This window comes from Bos indicus, chromosome 4 (genome assembly GCF_029378745.1).
Source record: "Bos indicus isolate NIAB-ARS_2022 breed Sahiwal x Tharparkar chromosome 4, NIAB-ARS_B.indTharparkar_mat_pri_1.0, whole genome shotgun sequence".
NCBI classification, from domain to species: Eukaryota; Metazoa; Chordata; class Mammalia; order Artiodactyla; family Bovidae; genus Bos; species Bos indicus.
This window is the reverse complement of record NC_091763.1, coordinates 69,127,705-69,149,184: the sequence shown is the minus strand read 5'-3', so window position 1 is coordinate 69,149,184 and position 21,480 is coordinate 69,127,705. Positions and strand designations below refer to the sequence as shown.

Below are 21,480 nucleotides of genomic sequence, written 5' to 3'. Positions count from 1 at the left end.
AGGCAGAACTTGAGAAGGGAACTTCTGTCTTTCCTCGTTTCCTTCATCACCTCTGGAAGCCCACAGATAGGAAGATTGAGACAGGGGGGAAGAGTTGAGAAAAAGAAAAAGGAGGAGAAGAGAAAAAAGATAAAGTTAAAAATACTGAGTGATAGAGGGACTTTTCTTTCGAATTTCAGAAGTTGGGGCTTTGTCTTGGAACGTACAGAAGGAGGAGGGGCAAAGCAGCCTTTTGCAGCCATCAGCTTAGCGCTAGAAGCTCCTAGAAAGGGGCAGAGAAAGTCTAGTGGGAGCGGTTGCAGCGCAAAGAAGGGGCCTGCCTTCTAGCCTCAGCAAAATGAGAGACCCAGCCTGCCTACCTAGCCCCAACACACTCAAAACTGGCAAGGGGTCAGTTTCCTAATGGGTTCCACCTCCCCTGGAAGCAGACCTGAGAGGGAGCCTGTGGCTATTCCCAAAGACATTCGGCACTACTCACACACCCCCAGCCCTGCCCTGGAGGTCCCCCTCTGTCTTCGACAACTGACGAGAACTCCAGTCACTTGTACTTTCATGGCATTTTCGATGCCTTCTCTCTCTTCAATCCCAATGCCACCCACTTTTGGAGCAGGGGACCAAAACCCTGGGGCAGGGCACTAGGGACAGAGAGCCCCATTAGACAACCCTCTATGAACCCCAATGCCACGTGCTGGTCTTTCTCGACCCCTGCCCCAAATCTCTGGGTAAGAACAGCACCTTCTCCCAGCTAGGAGCCTTTGCCGCTGCCGCTGTGCGGGGCGCATTTGCCAGAGCTTCTTAACTCCCAAAAACCTGTTTCCGGGTAATTCGTTGACTCTGAACGAATACATTAAAATACGGGCAAGAAAAGAAACAAGGCCACCCTTAGAACCTCTTCCCCACTCTACATACCTGAAGTGCAGGCGAGGCCCCAGCAAATGGGAGATTTCTTCCTTGAATAGCCATCTGGAGGTCAAGCCAGGCTGTGGAAAGCTTAAGGTCACCTAGATGGGGAGAGGGGCAATGGGAGAAAAAAAAAAAACACGAACATTTGGAGTCAGCAGCCAAAGCCGTCTTTAAAGAAAAATATTAAGACATTTATCTCTTGCCCCTTGGGGAAGAAAAATGGCAAAGTTCTCTTTTGGTTCCTAGGAGGAAGGAAACAGCTGGGGGTAGGGGCTGGGAGGAGGTGGGAGGAAAGGAGATCTCAGGCTCAAGCTGTCCAGACAACTTGCGGGGGAGGGAATACGCTTTTCGGTAGCTTGTAATGAAAAAAAAAAAAAAAAAGACTTAGGAGCCGCGGCTCGGTTAGCTCACCAGGGACAGACAGTTGTAATAATAAGAGAAGCGAGGCTTGTCAATCGGCCTTCACACTTTTAAAATGCAGTTATGGATTCTCTCATCAGTGTTAGAACAAGGCACCAAGTTAAGAAAACAAAAGCCCAAACAATAAAAAAAATTTATATATATCAAAAGCGTATTAAATTACCGAGTCCCGCAACCCCTGCGGAACTCGCCGCGTTAAGCTCCCTTTTCTTCCTGCGGAATTCCATTTGCATCCCCTGTGCCTGGGTGTCTCCCTCTCTCAGTGTGTGTGTCTCTCTGTTTTCACACTCTCCTCCCCATTCGAGCGAGGCCCACACCTGGCGCATCACTGCCGAGCCATTAGCTGCGGGTCTCCTTTCATCTTCGCTGTGGCAGACGTTTCTATTTATCCACTTGCGCTCACCGAGTGGCGTCACCAGCGGTACTGTAATGACGACTGCAGCAGGAGGATGACAGCTTAGAAAGAAGAGGGCAATGGGGCTTCCTCCCAGAGGCGGTGCGGCACAGAGGAGCGCTCGCATCACAAGGTGACCCCAGCTCCCCACTGCCACCGCCGCCGTCACCGTCGACACCGCGTTCCGGCCGCTCCGCGCCCGCCCAGTCGCCTGGCCTTTTTCTCCCTCCCTCAGCCAAGATCTGTCGGACCGCTGGGGACCCAGGGAGCCGGGGGGCTAGGAGCTCACTTGGGGCTTTCCCCCTCCCCCCTCCGAAAGTCCAGGATGGAGAGCCGAAAGGACATGGTTATGTTTCTGGATGGGGGTCAGCTTGGCACTCTGGTTGGCAAGAGGGTCTCCAATTTGTCCGAAGCCGTGGGCAGCCCGCTGCCCGAGCCGCCCGAGAAGATGGTGCCCCGTGGTTGCCTGAGCCCGCGGGCCGGTCCTCCGGCCGCCCGGGAGCGCGGCGGGGGAGGCCTGGAGGAGGAGCCGGTGGACGGACTAGCAGGCAGCGCTGCGGGGCCGGGCGCCGAGTCGCGGGCAGCCGGGGCCGCGGTGCTCGGCCCCGGACCTCCGGCTGCCTCCGCCGACAGTCTCTCTGGCCAGGGACAACCCAGCAGCTCAGACACCGAGTCGGATTTCTATGAAGAAATCGAGGTGAGCTGCACCCCGGACTGCGCCACGGGGAACGCCGAATACCAGCACAGCAAAGGTAGCCACCGCGCCCCTTCTCTCCCCCGGCCTCCCACCGCGCCCACCTTCCACTTCAGCTCTAGAGGAGAGGAAGACACTCCTTTACCCCAGGGCGGGGTGGCTGGGGGAACCCACCTGAACAACTCATCCCCCGCTATCTGCGCCCTGGCGGGGGTCTCTTTCTCTGCTCTGGCATTGGCGGGACTGAGGGTGACAGCTGTGCTTTGGGGGAAGGAGGGAGACGCAAGCCCTGGGCTTGAGGGGGATTCAGAGTGCACCCCAACCCCCCAGAGCTTTGTGGCACTGCTTCAGCTGCGCGGGGAAGACACTATCTCCCGGCGTGGGCGAAATCAAACGAGGGTCCAGGCAGTTTGTGGCTAGCAGGGTGTACGGCGCATCCAGGCGCGGAAGCGGGAGTCCATAAAGGACCGTAAAATCGCGAGCGACTAGGGCCGACAGGCTGCTGCGGCCCTCCGACCAGTTTGCACGTCGGTCAGAGGTCCAAATTACCTTGTCACTTCCCGGGCTCGGTGGCGCCAGGTCGGAAATGGTCCCAATGGTCTAATTGCCTTTGGTCTCCGGTTGCATTTGAAAAGGCAGTGCTCTGGCCCTCCCCCCATTCACCTTTCCTTCCTAGTCCCACTCCTCCACCCAAAGGAAAAGAGCGGCAGGGGGCAGGAGCCCCACCCTTCCCTGGGTTTCAGCTCAAATTGGGGGTGGGGGGGTGGGGGGGGGTGAGTTGTGTGTCACTGCTATAACTGGAGAACCCCTCCCTGACCTGGGGCTAGGTGAATGATCAGGAAGGGAGTCTCCCTGAGAGGGGTGGAAAGCTAGGAGGAAGAGCCCACCAGCGGACACTCCTCCACAAAGCTGTGCTGGTGGGTGAGAAGACCCTGGTGTGGAAGAAAACCCACCCCCTGGCCTTGGCAGCCAACACCTTGCTGAGAACCCGCATCCACCCATTGCCATCTAATCCACTCAATCCAGACTAACCACAGCATACCCTCAGAGTAACCCATACTCCATTCATATATAGTCAGGCAATAGGACACTCATACACACACTCCTGGGCCATTCCCACAGCACACGCAGCCTAGTGTACATTCTCACACCTGCACCAGCCATCTGGCACACAAAGCAAGGAAACTCAGTCCCTGCCCAACATCCAACAATGCACCAGGACCCAAGTTTACAACACTCCAGCACAAAGGGGGCATCTCAACTCACTTGACTGTCAGATATGCGTATCCTTGCCCACTCCTGTCAACCGTGGGCAGAAAGTTCAGAGTGGCTGCATCTGTCCTGTGCCCCAAGGCAGGTGGCCAGGGCGCCTGGGGCTTTCGTACCCAGCAGGCCTAACACAGCAGCCCGGCCAGGCCTAATGGCTGCTATGTGCTCATCTGAATGGTGAGCCTCTGTCCTCCATTCCTGGGTTCTCAAAGTCCTTGCCACCCTAGCAGAGGTAGAGTCTGGGGCCACTGGGAAGAGGGGGGATGTCCCTTTCCATCACCTCCTCCACACCCATCAACCAAGGCCTACAGCCCCACATCAACAGTGTCTGTATCTGTTGTGTGTTCTGTGTGTGCCTATACTCTGGGCTCCCTGAACAGGGCCTGGCTCTGAGGCACTGGCCAGCAGTCCCAACGGCAGCAGCGAGACCTCCAAAAGCAATGGCAGCGGTGGCTCCCAGGGCACCCTGGCCTGCAGTGCTAGTGACCAGATGCGACGGTACCGGACTGCCTTCACCCGGGAGCAGATTGCACGACTGGAGAAGGAATTCTACAGGGAGAACTATGTATCCAGGCCTCGGAGATGTGAGCTGGCGGCTGCCCTAAACCTGCCGGAAACCACAATCAAGGTATGAGCCACAGGGAGGAGGGAGGATGCACTCCGTCAGGAGGAAGTAAATACCACCTTCTTAAATCATGAACCAGGAAGTAGGGCCTGGAGTCTCTTTACAGGGCAGCTAGGCCGGGAATGCCTAAGCCTGGTGCAGGAGCCAGGTGCATGCAGATTTGCCCCTAGGGGAGACACTCTTTCGTGGCCAAATAAACAGCGGGGATGAAGTGCTTGGGCAGGTGACAAGGAAGTGCTTCCAGGGAGAGCCTCAGGAATGGGACGTATTTTGAGGGGATCGCTGCCTGCTGCCTCAGACCGGTGGAGGTCTTAGTTGCCCCACTACTTTCCCACCCACACTGCGTTTGGGCGTCCTGGCAGCGAGGGCTGAGGGGAGGAGGGAGAGAGCCTGTCTGGGAGGGATTCCAGATCCAAGGGGGTGGTGGGGGGATCTGCCCGCGCCCAGAGGAGCTCCTCTTCGGCTCTTCCCTATGCTACCCTCACCGTCGCCCGCGGTGGGACGGGACTTGTGGGTTCTGCGCACCGGGCCGGGCGCCGCCGAACCCGCTCCTCTCCTCCCTGCCCGCCAGGTGTGGTTCCAGAACAGGCGCATGAAGGACAAGCGGCAGCGGTTAGCCATGACGTGGCCGCACCCGGCCGACCCCGCCTTCTACACGTACATGATGAGCCACGCCGCGGCCGCGGGCGGCCTGCCCTACCCCTTCCCGTCGCACCTGCCCTTGCCCTACTACTCGCCTGTGGGTCTGGGCGCCGCGTCCGCCGCATCCGCCGCCGCCTCGCCTTTCAGCGGCCCGCTGCGCCCGCTCGACACCTTCCGTGTGCTCTCGCAGCCCTACCCGCGGCCCGAACTGCTGTGCGCCTTCCGCCACCCGCCGCTCTACCCGGGCCCGGCGCATGGACTGGGCACCGCGGCCGGCGGCCCCTGCTCCTGCCTCGCCTGCCACGGCGGCCCAGCCAACGGGCTGGCGCCCCGCGCCGCCGCCGCCTCGGACTTCACCTGTGCCTCCACCTCCCGCTCGGACTCCTTCCTCTCCTTCGCGCCGTCGGTGCTCAGCAAGGCCTCCTCGGTGGCGCTGGACCAGAGGGAGGAGGTGCCCCTCACCAGATAAGGGGCCACCCGCGGGCAGCCGGCTCCAGGACGCCTGTGGGGACCCCTCGGGGACTCAGACAGCATCCCTCCCCGCCCCAGGGGCACCGAGGGGAAAGAAGAGGGCCGCCGAGGACCAGCGGGACTTGGTTTCGAGCATCGAGCATCGAAATGCCTGGGAAGGGGTCCTGGTTGGCGCGTCTGGGGAGCAGGAGTGGGGTTGGGGAGGCCGAGCCTGAAAAACCTTCCTCTGGGTCGGCCCCTCTTTGCCATTCTTCACCCGACCCACTGCCCTGACCTGGGCTTGAGGCCGTGGCTCCAAAGCTTAACAAACTTAGCAGTAACAGCAACCAATATCAAGCCCCTTAGCCCCCAACCCCCAACCCTTTTCTCACCCGGACCCCTCCCCCTTGCAAAGGCCAAGCCCATGCGATGAAAAGGGAAATTGCTGTCTCTCTGAACAAAATGCTGTGTATGCAGAGCAGGTAGAGATTAATCTTTGCCAGCTTTTCCAAGGCATGGCAAGGGGCTTGTGGATGACAATGCACCAGCCATCTAGGGGAGAGAGGGAGATGATTTACTACCCTCCCAAAGAAGCAGGGGGCTCTCTGGCCCCCCTGGAGCCTCAGTTACAGGATATTTTCTGATTTTGGCATCTACCAGCACCTGATCTCTTTCCTCTCTCCTGGCTTCTTCTCCACTGTAACTTCATCTCCACCCTCACTTTTTGTGTACTGTGGGCAGGGAAGCTGCAGATACCCTTGGGTCCCCTGGCAACTTCTCCCAAGCCTCTTCTCCTTGGGCCCAGCACACACCCAGATTAGCAAGTGATGTGTGTGAGGAGGGTTTTTGAATGTTGAATGTATAATAATGATTACCATGCCTCTGGCTGGCCATGGAGCCCAGAGCGGAGCTGTTAACAAGGCGCCCAGGGAAGAGCTTAGGGAGCAGGAACCTCATCTCCCTCCCTCCATATCTGGTGGCAAATTAGAGGCTATTTCCAGCCTTTTTCTTTCATTCACTAGGAGCTTTCTGGCCCTTCTCTTTGCATTTGGCATTTCACACCCATCTGCCTCCCAAGCTGCCATGGGGCTTGACTTTCAGAATACTAGCAGGAGCCTTCTGCTGCTTCTGGGGACTTTGTCTCTCCCCTCCTCCAAGGCTTGTTTGGGAACCACTCCCAAACTCTCACATCTGTAGTCATTCTTGCAGCCAGTTTTTGAGGGATAGGAGAACTTATACCCCCACAAAGGCAAGTTTCACCCTGACTGGGAGGGAGTGGTTCTTCCTGTAGGGACTGAGTTTGATTTGGTTTTCCTTTGAAGCCCAAAGAATTTGCTGTTACAATTTGTTGACCATATTGCAATAAAGCTGGATATGATTCTCACTTTAGCATTTTAAATTTTTTGGTAGCAGGCAGTTTGTTAACTCCTTTTGAATTATTAGTTAACTATAGCCTTGGGTAGGGGAGGAGTCAAAAGAGGGACACACAGTCTCCCAAGCCTCCATTTGGCATTGGCAGTCTCCAAATGGACATTTCACAGAGGTGGAGAAGGAGGAGCTGCTGTGAGGTGCATATTTCCTTAATTTTGTGCAAACTAGGAGACTTGGCTCAACTGGTCCAGCAGAGCGCTGAGCCCATCAGGAACTCACCCTCATGAGTCCTCTCCATCTGCTCCAATGCTTTGAGGAAAGGGGATTCTGGACTCCGGTCTCTGTAATCCTATCTCTACCCCAACCCAAGGTGGAGACAAATGGGGTGGTGGGAGTGGAGGTGGAGCACTGCAGAGAGCGGAGTTTGTTGGTCAAGCTGAGTCTGCATCTTATGGTGAAGGGAAAGGAGGGAGGACTCCTGAGTTGGGAAGAGAGGGTTTGAATCCTTTTCACACTGGAAGTTATCTCCAAGGATGGAATTCTGGGCTGGTCAGGGCAAAAGGACAGACAATCCTGAATGGCCACCTCATTGTCGTTCTCTGTCCCTTTAGGAGAGCCACTGTGGCTGCCTCTGAAGTCAAGTCGTGCTCAAGCAGGAGCGAGATGGGTGTCAGCAGGCTGGGAGCTCAGGACTGTATGGGTTCAAGGGTCCTCTGCCTGTGTACCCATGGGTCTCCTTAATCAGCCTTCATCCCTCCTGGGGCTTTAAAACAAACCCTCTCCAACACAGTACTCCCTACCCTCCCAAGCAAATCGTTGTGCTGAGGTTTCCAGCATCCTATCTGCCACTCATCCCATCCCCCTAGCCCTGCGCAGCTCCCTCTGCAGTTGGGAAGCTCCCGGTGCCAAACCTGGCAAATTTCTGGGTTACTTCGTGTCGGGCCAAGATTGCTTGCGACAGGTAAATGGGCTGCGGGCTGCCGTAATGCCAGGCGTATTTTCAGTTAATAGGGAGGGAAAATGAGGTGTCTGCAGCGATATTGGAAAGTACAAGATCGATGATCCGGCCTCGTGTCCAATCAGCAGCCTTTAATTGACTGTATTTTCTGGGTAATTGAGCCTCTCTTCCTCCAAATTGAAGTGGAAGATATAACAATACATCTTGCCAGGAGGAATTACTCATTACTTCATAATGAAATTTCCCTTTTGCCAAGGTTTGCGGTTTGGCGCTAGGCACGCACTACTCACACTCCCTTGCAGACCCCCGCACCTAAAAATAGACTTTTCCCACCTGCACCGTAAGCAGCATCTGGCCCAATTAGGTGGTGATCGTTGTAGTGGGGGCTGGGGCGGAGATGATCTTAAAGGCACTGCGTCCTCCGCAGCCTCTGTCTCTTCATCTGTAAAATGAGAAGGCTAGTCCAAGCAAGAGGGCTGACATGGTATTATTGTTTTCATTTTTCAATTTTCCGACCGTCTCTTAGTTTCCCTCCGTCTCAGTCCCATTTTGCAGGTGGGAAAACGGAGGCTCTGGCCTCACACAGATGTTAGTGACTTATGTAGCTAGAGGCTCCCAGCTCCGGTGGCTTCCCCTCCCATGCCTTAGGCCTCTTTGGGCCCCAGAGTCCACGGTTACCGTCGTTTAGTCTGACACCTCACATTCGACTCACACTTTTCCTAGGCTCCTCAGCATAGTCAGGGACCCAGCGGGGCCTGGGAGCGCAGACGTGCGCTCAGCCGCGGTCCTTTTGACCCGGGAAGAATAGCCACCCCGCAGCCCGAGTGCGCGCTCAGCGCAGGCCGTCGCCGTCTAGTTAGCGAGTGATTGATTGCCTTATTAAAGCGTGTTCTTGTAAGTGTGACCAAACTGATTGCATTGCATATGTTTGGGATAATGCTCATTTTAAACAACAGGATAAAGAGGATGAGCTCGGCAGAGCCTCCGAAGAGGAAATGATTCCGGCCAGCAGCTCCCTAACTCTGGCATTAAATTGCCCGGTTACATAGCAAATCACTTGGTTTCTCCACCCTTGTCCGCATGTTTCCCCCCTTGGCCTGCAGTTTGATTGTATCCCCCCAGTGTTGTCTGCCCTACCAATGATTTTTCTAGTGACTATGTCGGCCCTGCTTTCCCAACCGGGAAACCCGCAGCTGCACATTCCACACATCGAGTCCTTCTGCCCCCATTCCGGGCATAGTGAGAGGTGATTCAGGATGCGCCCTCTCAGCCTAGGCCTCCCAGGGGGATATGGCCCTAGACGGTCGTGGCTAGCGGGAGCTTAGGTCCCCGCCCAAGTCGCGTGTCTCCCCACCCCCAGCCTAGCACGTTCCTGAAAGTTTAAAAGATTCTTTTGTTCCCCAGGCTTTTCCCGCTCGGTTGCTTCCATTATTCCCCAATCGAGAAAACACTCGCAGCCATATGTCGGCCGAAGGGCGTGGGTGTCACGGGCGGACAGTTGTCGGGGATGACCAGCGGATGGCATTCTCCTAGTGGAAAGAGCTTTTCCTTCCTAGAGTCCTCTCTAAGCACCCTCACCAGGAGTGAGAGAGGGAGTAGTGTCGGTGAGTGGGGGCAGGAAAAGGAGTTTGAGCCCCACAATGGCGATTTCCTTCTAGTTACTCTGCCCCCCACCCCAGTCCTTGTGGCTAGGTTCTCTTTCTGGGCCTGTTCCCTAACAAAGAAATCCTCAGCCGGCCTCCACTCACTCCAGTCGACTTGCACGGGAGCCAAACTGTTGGCAGACTGAATTTCCTAAGGGACACCTTTCAGGTATGCTGGAATTCTGATTTGTTCAAGATGATGATGGTTATCAGGATAAGTCAGAAACGATGCCACCCTTTGGGGTGTCATTTGTCAGTGCAGTCGCATGGATTCGTTTGCAAGACCCAGCTAAAACTGGATAAGTGACTTGATCCAAATGGAAAAATTCTCCGATCGCTCAGCTCCTCCCTGGCTCTGTGGGGGCAGACACATCAGTGTATTAGGGTGAAACCAAGGCCCAACTCACCATTTGTGCTGGTTTGTGGACCCCGAAATGTTAAGCCTGAGGAGGGAAAAAGCCACCGGCTACAAAGCAAATAGAAACACAAAGTCCTTTCCAAAATCGCTTTCTCAGCAAATAAGTGTGTGATATTCTGAGCAGGAGCAGGAGAGAGATTGCCACTTAAAAATAACATGAAAGCATTAAGTAATTATTTAAAACAAGGCTGTTTAGAAAAATATTTGTATTTATTGCAGCTGCTCAATTGGCCTCGTTAAAGTCGGCAAGCATTTAAATTGTGTTACAATCTCATTTAAATCCCTCTCCGTTCCAGCAGGCTGAAGAGCTTGAATAGACCAATCACTTCATAATGATGATGAATGAGAAATTAATTCAGATACAAGCAAGACAATTTAGGCCTTCATCTGTTTAAATAGCCTTCCAATATTATTCGCGATCGCGGGTCACAGATTGAATCAATTGTCCAATCTTGTGAAAGTCATATCCTTGCATCTTCATCGAGATTATTTATAGCGCAGTGAGGGCTGCTGAAAGGTATACGCTGTTAACAGGGACAATTACTTAAAGGGAAGCGTTTATAAAATGGAAAACAAATGCCGGGGTTAGTAACAAATGGGATCAAAAGCAGCCATTCCAATCTGGCTCCTCGAGGGAAGCTAGCGGGCGCGGCCTCCGCAGGATGAGGGGCGCCGAGGGCTCGGCCTCTGGCCTCCCGCCGCCTAGGTGAGGCCCGGGCTTCCCGGTACGCCAGCCGGCGCTTTGGCTGCCTTAGCGACCCGGGGCCAACCTCATCCCGGTCTTCAGGTCTGGCGGGAAGCCGCGGCAAAGCCGCGGCGAAGCCTCACTTGGGCATCTAGAGGCGCCGCACCCGCAGACGCCAACCGCACGCGGTGCCCTTTGTGCCGAGTCCTGGCCACGCCCTGAATTCACCCACCAGCTCTGACATGCTTTGGCCTCGGCCGCAGAGGTTGGAGGCCTTGCCAGGCACGGGACTAGGGGGATGGACTTCTGGACTTGGCCTCGGGTCGCATTTCCACGGGGCCTATCGCCCCGCCGTCCCTGGGCCAGGGGTCTCCTCCTGTCCTGTGGGGCCTGGGCCCCTCCCCGGCCCGTTTCTCCCAGTGCCCTCGGGCCTGCGAGTGGCATCCAGCTCCGCAAAGAAGAGCCAGTTCCTTCCTTCCGCTGTCGAAGTGCCGCTCCCCGAACCTTGAAATAACCCCCGAGGGACGCTGTCCCCTGCGTTGTCTGCCTCGCGTCCTCAGTGCAGCCCATGAGGCCGAAACGACTCCCGGGTGACATGTGCCTCCCCGAGGTGTCCGCTTCCCCTTCCTGGGCCAGGTTAGGCAGAGAACCTGAACAATGTGCGCGGGGGTAGGGTGGGTTTGTTCCCCCCACCCCGCATCGGTCCAGGCGCGTCTGGTGGTGTGTGCCGCGTCTACACGGTCTCTGTTTGCGGGCCCAGGGGCGACCGAGCCTTTGCAGGCGGCGCTCTTTGGGGATAAATGTGCGGTGGGCTCATATACCGAGCCTTGAGTAGGAGGGGAGAGCGAGGGGCTCCCAGTGAACCCAGAGAGGAGTCCTCGCGGTACAGCACCCTCGCCACTCCCGTCTGCGTCGAAGTGCTTTTAATTTTATTTTTTATTCCTCTGTATTTCTGTGTTTTGAAACAAAAGCCCAACTAATGGATTCCTGGCGCTCTGAGGACCCACTCCCGGGAGCGACTTTGATGTATTGCTGTCCAATTAGTGCCTTTAATTGGTGTCCTTAGGGACAAGCTGGCCCGGAGCTGGGACACAGCCTCCTCTCGCCTCTCCTGCACACTGGAAAGGTAAAATTTATAACGCACTGCAGCAATCCCTTGGGAGAGCGAGCGAGGAAGGGAGGCTGGGGAGGAAGGGAGAGATACAGCTCCATCTTGCAATTCCCCGACCCTCCGGGGCACAGGGGTCCTGGATAAGGGCCCAGATCACCCGATTTCTATAGTTTCCTGACTCCCTCGCGGACCTGGCAGGAGGGCTCCGGCTGAGTCGCTGAGGATTATGAATTTGTTCGCAGAAAAGCCAAGGGAGCGCGCATTGTCTGTAGAAGCCCACCCCATGTGGTCCCTCAACTCGTTAATAATGGCTGTTTGTTAACAAGGATGCGGAGGTTAAATAATCTGGGTGGAAGATTAAACACGCCTCATCAAGGCGCTAGGAGCAGAGACTCACAGAGACCTGCACCAGAGTTGCCGGGCTTGCTGGAACCCGGAGGAAGGTGGGCATGAACCGCCTGCAAGGAGCCCAGGGGTAGAGGAGGAGGGAGGGTCTAGGTCCCCTTTTCAGGGTGTTTCCCCTATAAAGTCAGCACAGACCCAAACCCTTGTAGTGTTGAAGAGCAAATCCCATCTAGGAGCCCACCCCAATGAAGTGTGGATGTCAAATCCTGCAGGGAGAATCTGCTGGAGATCAGAAATGGAGACCTGAGTCTCAATCCAGGGCCCATTTTGAGGAGTGGTGGCTATCTGCTGCCTTCCAAGCCTTACAAACTCATACCTCTGGGAAATAAGGGATATTTGTATCCACATAATCCAGAGTGAGTTGCACTGGGTTGGAAAGCAGATGAGGCTTCTAGCTTGCACTCTGCCCTTAAATAGCCGTGTGTCTATATTACATTATTTTCCTATTTTATAAAATAAACAGGAGGTAGGGCTTGATATAGATGATGTATAATATTTCTTTCTTCCCTCAAGTTCTCACCAGAGTTAGGGAGCTGAGCCCCTTCTCAGATACTCTGCTTTGGAAGGTTCAGTCAAGGAGGATTTTATTCAGCAAATATTTGAGAGCCTACGATGTGCCAATTACTGTGAAGTGTGTATTTTTTAACTGTGACAGCATAATATCAAATTGTATATTCCTGTGTGTGTCATTCTCAAATATAATCTTGTGAAGGAAGACAAGAGAGAAAGAAGTAGAGAGAACTGAATAGAATGTGTGTGGTACATGAGATGGTGACTGCAGCCATGAAATTAAAAGACACTTTCTCCTTGGAAGGAAAGCTATGCAAACCTAGGCAGTGTATTAAAAAGCAGAGATATCACTTTGCCAGCAAAGGTCTGCATAGTCAAAGCTATGGTTTTCCCAGTAGTCATGTACAAATATGAGAGTTGGACCATATAGAAGGCTGAGTGCTGAAGAATTGATGCTTTTAAATTGTAGTACTGGAGAAGACTCTTGTGAGTCCCTTGGACAGCAAGGAGATGAAACAAGTCAATCCTAAAGGAAATCAACCCTGAATCTTCGTTGGAAGGACTGATGCTGAAGCTGAAGCTCCAATACTTTGGCCACCTGATGTGAAGAGCTGACTCATTGGAAAAAACCCTGATGCTGGGAAAGATTGAAGGCAGGAGGAGAAGGGGGTTACAGAGGATGAGATGGTTGAATGGCATCACCAATTCAATGGACATGTGTCTGAGCAGACTCCAGGAGATGGTAAAGGACAGGGAAACCTGGCATGCTGCAGTCCATTGTGTTGCAAAGAGTCAGACATGACTGAGCAACTGAAGAGCAACATAGGGTAGAGAGATTGGAGCATGCAGGGAAAAGGAATCAGAAGTAGAGATCTTTGAGATGGCGGGAAAGTCAGTGAGGATGAATACCGCAGAAGCAGTTCCTTGATGGAGAGTACTTTCAAGGGAGCAGAGAGAAGGTCCTGAGATTTGACAGCCAATGAAAGGTAAACAGTGGTTTCAGAAGTTAAAGTTCCACTCTTAACTAATTTCTCCAAAATATCACTTTCTGAGTCCACCATACAGGGAACTCAGCTGCTGGGTGGGGACTCTTTAAGCTTCTGACTGATGGGTATCTGGGCTCAAGATGGCGATGGGCAAACCCTAGGTTGAGGTTTTCCTTAAAATCAGCAGTAACTGTGGCTCCTACATTACTCTGCCTTCACTTGGAAAGTCCAGTGACCAGACTTGTGGTGCTAGGCTTCGAGGTTGAATACCTAACCTTTATTGAGTTCTTGGGCTTCCCTGGTGGCTTAGCCAGTAAAGAGTCCACCTGCAATGAGGAAAGGTTGGGAAGATCCCCTGGAGGAGGATCCCTCTCCAACCCACTCCAGTATTCTTGCCTGGAGAATCCCCAAGGACAGAGGAGCCTGGTAGGCTATAGTCCATTGAGTACTTGGTCTCATGCACTTACTGTTCTATGCTTTCTATGCATTATTTAATTAAATTCTTACAACAACCCCTTGAGGTGAATACTGTTATAACTCTTGTTTTATAGATGAGGAAATTGAAGCACAGAGAGCTAGTGACCTGCCTGTGTCACACAGCTGGTAGATCAGTCTGATTCCAGAGTTCTCACTGCTGATTGTATCATTAAAGTTGTCTTTGTGGTGCACATGGACATCACCAGATGGTCAACACCGAAATCAGATTGATTATATTCTTTGCAGCCAAAGATGGAGAAGCTCTATACAGTCAACAACAACAACAACAACAAAAGACCTGGAGCTGACTGTGCCTCAGATCATGAACTCCTTATTGCCAAATTCAGACTGAAATTGAAGAAAGTAGGGAAAACCACTAGACCAGGTATGACCTAAATCAAATCCCTTATGATTATACAGTGGAAGTGAGAAATAGATTTAAGGGACTAGATCTGATAGAGTGCCTGATGAACAATGGAATGAGGTTCTGTGACCTTGTACAGGACACAGGGATCAAGACCATCCCCATGGAAAAGAAATGCAAAAAAGCAAAATGGCTGTCTGGGGAGGCCTTACAAATAGCTGTGAAAAGAAGAGAAGTGAAAAGCAAAGAAGAAAAGGAAAGATATAAGCATATGAATGTAGAGTTCCAAAGAATAACAAGAAGAGATAAGAAAGGCTTCCTCAGTGATCAATGCAAAGAAATAGAGGAAAACAAAAGAATGGGAAAAACTAGAGATCTCTTCAAGAAAATTAGAGATACCAAGGGAACATTGCATGCAAAGATGGGCTCGATAAAGGACAGAAATGGTATGGACCTAACAGAAGCAGAAGATATTAAGAAGAGATGGCAAGAATACACAGAAGAACTGTACAAAAAAGATCTTCACGACCCAGATAATCACGATGGTGTGATCACACACCTGGAGCCAGGCATCCTGGCATGTGAAGTCAAGTGGGCCTTAGAAAGCACTGCTATGAACAAAGCTAGTGGAGGTGATAGAATTCCAGTTGAGCTATTTCAAATCCTGAAAGATGATGCTGTGAAAGTGCTGCACTCAATATGCCAGCACATTTGGAAAACTCAGCAGTGGCCACAGGACTGGAAAAGGTCAGTTTTCATTCCAATCCCAAAGAAAGGCAATGCCAAAGAGTGCTCAAACTACCACACAATTGCACTCATCTCACATGCTAGCAAAGTAATGCTCAAAATTCTCCAAGCCAGGCTTCAGCAATACGTGAACTGTGAACTTCCAGATGTTCAAGCTGGTTTTAGAAAAGGCAGAAGAACCAGAGACCAAATTGCCAACATCCGCTGGATCATCGAAAAAGCAAGAGACTTCCAGAAAAAATCTATTTCTGCTTTATTGACTATGCCAAAGCCTTTGACTGTGTGGATCACAATAAACTGGGGAAAATTCTGAAAGAGATGGGAATACCAGACCACCTGACCTGCCTCTTGAGAAAGCTATATGCAGGTCAGGAAGCAAGAGAACTGGACATGGAACAACAGACTGGTTCCAAATAGGAAAAGGAGTACGTCAAGACTGTATATTGTCACTCTGCTTATTTAACTTATATGCAGAGTACATCATGAGAAATGCTGGGCTGGAAGAAGCACAGCTGGAATCAAGATTGCCGGGAGAAATATCAATAACCTCAGATATGCAGATGACACCACCCTTATGGCAGAAAGTGAAGAGGAACTAAAAAGCCTCTTGATGAAAGTGAAAGAGGAGAGTGAAAAGGTTGGCTTAAAGCTCAACATTCAGAAAAGTAAGATCATGGCATCTGGTCCCATCACTTCAAGGGAAATAGATGGGGAAACAGTGGAAACAGTGTCAGACTTTATTTTTTGGGGCTCCAAAATCACTGCAGATGGTGATAGCAGCCATGAAATTAAAAGACGCTTACTCTTTGGAAGGAAAGTTATGACCAACCTAGATAGCGTATTGAAAAGCAGAGACATTACTTTGCCAACAAAGGTTTGTCTAGTCAAGGCTATGGTTTTTCCAGTGGTCATGTATGGATGTGAGAGTTGGACTGTGAAGAAAGACGAGTGCCGAAGAATTGATGCTTTTAAACTGTGGTGTTGGAGAAGACTCTTGAGAGTCCCTTGGAGTGCAAGGAGATCCAGCCAGTCCATTCTAAAGGAGATCAGTCCTGGGTGTTCTTTGGAAGGACTGATGCTAAAGCTGAAACTCCAGTACTTTGGTCACCTCATGCGAAGAGTTGACTCATTGGAAAAGACTCTGATGCTGGGAGGGATTGGGGACAGGAGGAGAAGGGGACGACAGAGGATGAGATGGCTGGATGGCATCACCGACTCAATGGACGTGAGTTTGCATGAACTCCGGGAATTGGTGATGGACAGGGAGGCCTTGCATGCTGCAATTCATGGGGTTGCAAAGAGTTGGACACGACTGAGTGACTGAACTGAACTGATGGTGGCTAGTAAAGTAATGCTCAAAATTCTCCAAGCCAGCCTTCAGCAATACATGAACTGTGAATTTCCAGATGTTCAAGCTGGTTTTAGAAAAGGCAGAGGAACCAGAGGTTAATTGCCAACATCCGCTGGATCATCGAAAAAGCAAGAGAGTTCCAGAAAAAATCTATTTCTGCTTTATTGACTATGCCAAAGCCTTGACTGTGTGGACCACAATAAACTGTGAAAAATTCTGAAAGAGATGGGAATACCAGACCACCTGACATACTTCTTGAGAAACTGTATGCAGGTCAGGAAGCAAGAGTTAGAACTGGACATGGAACAACAGACTGGTTCCAAATAGGAAAAGCAGTACATCAAGGCTGTATATTGTCACCCTGCTTATTTAACTTATATGCAGAGTACATCATGAGAAATGCTGGGCTGGAGGAAGCACAAGCTGAAATCAAGATTGCTGGGAGAAATATCAATAACCCCAGATATGCAGATGACACCACTCTTATGGCAGAAAGTAAAGAAGAACTAAAGAGCCTCTTGATGAAAGTGAAAGAGGAGAGTGAAAAAGTTGGCTTAAAGCTCAACATTCGGAAAACTAATATCATGGCATTCGGTCCCATCACTTCATGGCAAATAGAACAATGGAAACAGTGTCAGACTTTATTTTTGGGGGCTCCAGAATCACTGCAGATGGTGACTGCAACCATGAAATAAAAAGACGCTTGCTCTTTGGAAGGAAAGTTATGACCAACCTAGACAGCATATTAAAAAGCAGAGACCTTACTTTGCTGACAAAGGTCCATCTAGTCAAAACTATGGATTTTTCAGTAGTCATGTACAGAAGTGAGAGTTGGACTATGAAGAAAGCTGAGCACTGAAGAACTGATGCTTTGGGACTGTGCTTTTGAATTGATGCTTTTGAACTCTCGAGAGTCCCTTGGACTGCAAGGAGATTCAACCATCCCATCCTAAAGGAAATCAGTCCTGGGTGTTCATTGGAAGGACTGATGTTGAAGCTGAAACTCTAATACTTTGGCCACCTGATGTGAAGAGCTGACTCATTTGAAAAGACCCTGATGCTGGGAAAGATTGAGGGCAGGAGGAGAAGGGGACGACAGAGGATGAGATGGTTGGATGGCATCACCGACTCAATGGATATTGGTTTGGGTAGACTCCGGCAGTTGGTGATGGGCAGGGAGGCCTGGCGTGCTGCGGTTCATGGGGTTGCAAAGAGTCCGGAAGGACTGAGCCCCTGAAGTGAACTGAATGGTGGCCAAGGGCAGACTGAGTGTATTTCGCCACAAGTTACTAACATCAAAAGTAGGCTCTAGATAAGGGCAGCTAGTGTAGGAGGCACAATGGACTCGAGTCTGTTTGCAAAGAGCACGACTCTATTCTGCCTTCCAAAATTACCATCTTCAGTTTCTTTGGTGGATATGCAGTGAGCCAGGTAGTCCAATGAATATATCAATAAATATTCATTGAGCACCTACTCTATTGCCACACCAGACTTACGTTTACATTGTATTTTCTCTCTCTTCCAATTTGGGGCTGATGTGGCTTTGATTGTGTTTTTAATCTATTACAGCTGTACAACTTCCCTTTCTCATAAAGTTATAGCTTCACCTGGAGCCATGAAAGATGATATGGCCGGCCTGAATGTGGTGCTGGGGTGTGGGAAGGCAGTATGTCAGATACTCCATTAGCACTCCCAGCCCTGCCTGACCTAGCTAGTAATATCACCTGGGCTAAAAGCTGACTCAAAAATGGGGAGGGGATATATGTATACCTATGGCTGATTCATGTTGAAGTTAGAAGACAACAAAATTTTGTACAGCAATTATCCTTCAATAAAAAAAAAGTGGGGGCAACCAGGAAGTCCAGTTGCAGCACCCAAAGGGGCAAGCTTTTTTTTTTTTTCCATAATAAACTTGTAGTTTTATTTAGGTTTGATTTAAACAAATGTGTCAGGGAGAAGATTTGGTTAAGGCAATTTGGTAAGAGGATAAAAAAGAATTCAAACTTGACTCTAGAAGCATACTGATTTGAATGGCTCAAAGATTTTGAAATTGTGATATAGAAAAGGAAGCATAAACCGGCATATTTGGCAGTTCTGCAATAAAAAAAATTGTACAGACCTAACAATAAGGTATATATCAATCAAGGAAGATTAAAGTCTGAATAGAACATAATTGTTATTATATATAAAGAAGGATGCAGTTCAGTGAATGAACTGAAAATAGTGACATAACTGGATTGGAAAATGACAGAAAGGAATGTGCTGCTGCTGCTGCTACTAAGTCGCTTCAGTCCTGTCCGCCTCTGTGTGACCCCATGGACAGCAGCCTACCAGACTCCTTTGTCCACGGGATCCTCCAGGCAAGAATACTGGAACGGGTTGCCATTTCCTTCTCCAGGGGCAAGCTTTTGATACTGGGCTACTTAATTACGGAGATGGAGCTCAATAGCAGAAGGATAGAAGTTGAAGATGCATTATTACTTAGCAGCCGGAGGTAAAATATAAAAGCTATGGAACTAAAAAAAAAAAAAAAAAAAGCTATGGAACTGACAAAAGAAGTTGATGCAAAGAGGGCAGGACAAATAAAGCTCTCAGACTTGTTAAGCTGATGATATTCAGGTAGGGCTACAGTCCAAGAGAGGAAGCCTAGAGGAGGACATGACAGGAGACAGGAAAACATGGCTGAGACTTAATTGCCCCTGTCCTTATTCCATAGTAAAATAACTTTTTTTTTTTTTTTTAAGCTGGGTAAATGGCCACCCTATGATAAAGGTTACATTTCCCAGCCAGCAAGATGTGGCCATGTGACCAAGTTCTGGCCAATAGGATGTAAGCAGACCTAATGAATGTGACTTAGCAGAAGTGTCTCTTTATTGTTTTTAAATATATATTATGCACTCAGGTTATCTACTGAGTAACCCAAGTTTTAGTAGTTTGGATATACTGCATAACTGGAGTCCCCTTGATATTTCAGAGCCAGAAGTAACATCAAGATCATTTAGCCAAACTACTTTACTTTTCAGGTCTTTCAGTTTTCTCTAGGTAAAATGAGCCTTGTATGGCTATCATGGTTTTAGAACAGACACAGGATGTTATATAGGATATATGCCATCTCTAGTCTTGTTTTATTTTGATGCCAAGGCTGGAGTGACTGCACATTCCTTTTGTATTTCTCTTGGACAATTCTAAGTCCCAGCATCAAGTCCAGATCCAAAAGCCAAAGCTGCTTTACTTAACGGCACTTGAGGAACTTCACTGGAAGCTGGTATTCTAACTGTACATCTCCAAGTTTAGCCATTGAAGTTAGTGAAATGCCTGGTGCTAAGAAAAACAGAGTAATTGGGCATACTGTCTCCTAGATGTTACTCTACTAGCCACCGGGAAGGAAGTGCAAAGGAGGAGTTACAAGTGGCACTCACAGACTCCAGAAGGTAAGCTTCATGTTAACTTCAGTGTGCCTACAGAGGGCAGAACCTTTGAAGAGCCCCACCAGCTTCTGTTATCTAGATGACCAGAACTACAGGTCAGGTGACTTTGAGAATCAAGATTGTTTAAGATCGGAGATAATGTTTGGGGATGGTAGCAACTCTGGAAGAAATATGTATAAAAAACTGTCTTGCATCTCCAAAGAGAATTTCTAGAACTCCAGGAAAGTGATCTTAGCACTGCCTGAAATAGTGTCTGTTTCTGAACTTTCATAATATCACTGCAGATGAGCCAAAAATTCTACTTTCTTCAGGGAGAAAAAAAATGGTTGTTTTATTTTTTTCAGCAACTGATTTAGTTTAATACATACATAGTACTTCTTGAAGTACCAGAGACACCTTGGTAAGGATATCTTCTCTCAGCTGCCACAGCCAGAGACTTGCATGTGCTGGGATGTCTGGATCAGATCAAAGGAGATGAAAAAGAAAAGAAAAAGGAGAGTGGAGTATAATCACAAGCCTTGGCAAACCACTCAATAATGTGGACTGGTGGAAACAGGAAACACTACTTGAGTTGGAGACTCATACTTGGGTTTGACCTCATGGAATAAAGTGCACAAGCTCTTAGTCACTTAAAGGTGACCTAAAGGACAGTTACTAATCATCCCCCTAGATTATACTGATGACTCTACCCCAGATCTGATAATCTTTTAATAGATGAGAATTATTATTTTGGCCTGGTGAAAAATCTTACTCTTATTTTATTTATAACAAGTTTTTTTGTAAAATCTGATGAAGTGCCCTCAACTGGTCTCATTGTATTTCTCCATCTTTGGAGGAACCAGGATTATGGGTATGTAAGTGGGAGTACTGCAGTAGCTTAGATGACTTAAAGTGACTGTCTATTTGAGGGTGGACATTTAATGGAACTTTCTTTTGTATGAGATTGCCTCTCTCTGGTTTGAGAGGTTTACGTAGGCTCTGAGAAGCAGCAGCAGAGTTTTTGGCTCTGTCTGTGGCATGTGCTGGTCTCCTGGACTATTTATGGGATGGTCTGGGTCAGACTTAATTCTTAAGCTTGGCATTATACCTTCCTATGGTGAACTGAGGTTCAGATCTACTTCCCTTGACCCCTGTATCCACATTACTACCCAGGAATGCTCTTCAAATCAGAATCTCTACCTTATTAGAGTGAGTTTCACAAAACTTTTAAAAGGTTATTAGAAGCCTTTCAAGAGGCAGTTTCTTCTGAAGGATTGATATGGATTTAACTGGGTGCTATTTTAACACCGTACTTGTACTTCCAGATGTGTGGTATGGGTTTGCCTAGTGATGGAATAGTGCTTTACATCAGTGATGATTTTGAAATGGATTCCTACTTCTGTGATCAATTGTGGACCCCTTAGTTTTTCTCCTCATCTGTGAAGTGAAGTCCCAGTGACACATAGAGTTTAGTTTGGCCCTTTTTCTACAATGTAATTTTTAGATGCTGTCCCTAAGAAATTGCCTCGACTTACATAGTGAGTGTTTGAATGCTTTGTTGATGGACAATCTCATTGGTTAAAGGAAGTAGCCTTGGTTATTGGCTAATAAATGTGGTTTAGAACAACCTCTGTGCCTTATTCCTTCCTT

At 49.8% G+C, this 21,480-nt stretch overlaps 1 protein-coding gene across 1 annotated transcript; it reads left to right on the top strand.

Annotated features, from left to right (window-relative positions):
* The first annotated feature begins 1,988 nt into the window (after window positions 1-1,988).
* On the top strand, window positions 1,989-5,416 carry EVX1 (even-skipped homeobox 1). Its single transcript, XM_070787381.1, has 3 exons — window positions 1,989-2,469; window positions 4,061-4,308; window positions 4,877-5,416. Exons 1-3 carry the CDS (start codon window positions 2,043-2,045, stop codon window positions 5,414-5,416), a joined length of 1,215 nt encoding a protein of 404 aa, XP_070643482.1. The 5' UTR covers window positions 1,989-2,042.
* The last annotated feature ends 16,064 nt before the right edge of the window (window positions 5,417-21,480 follow it).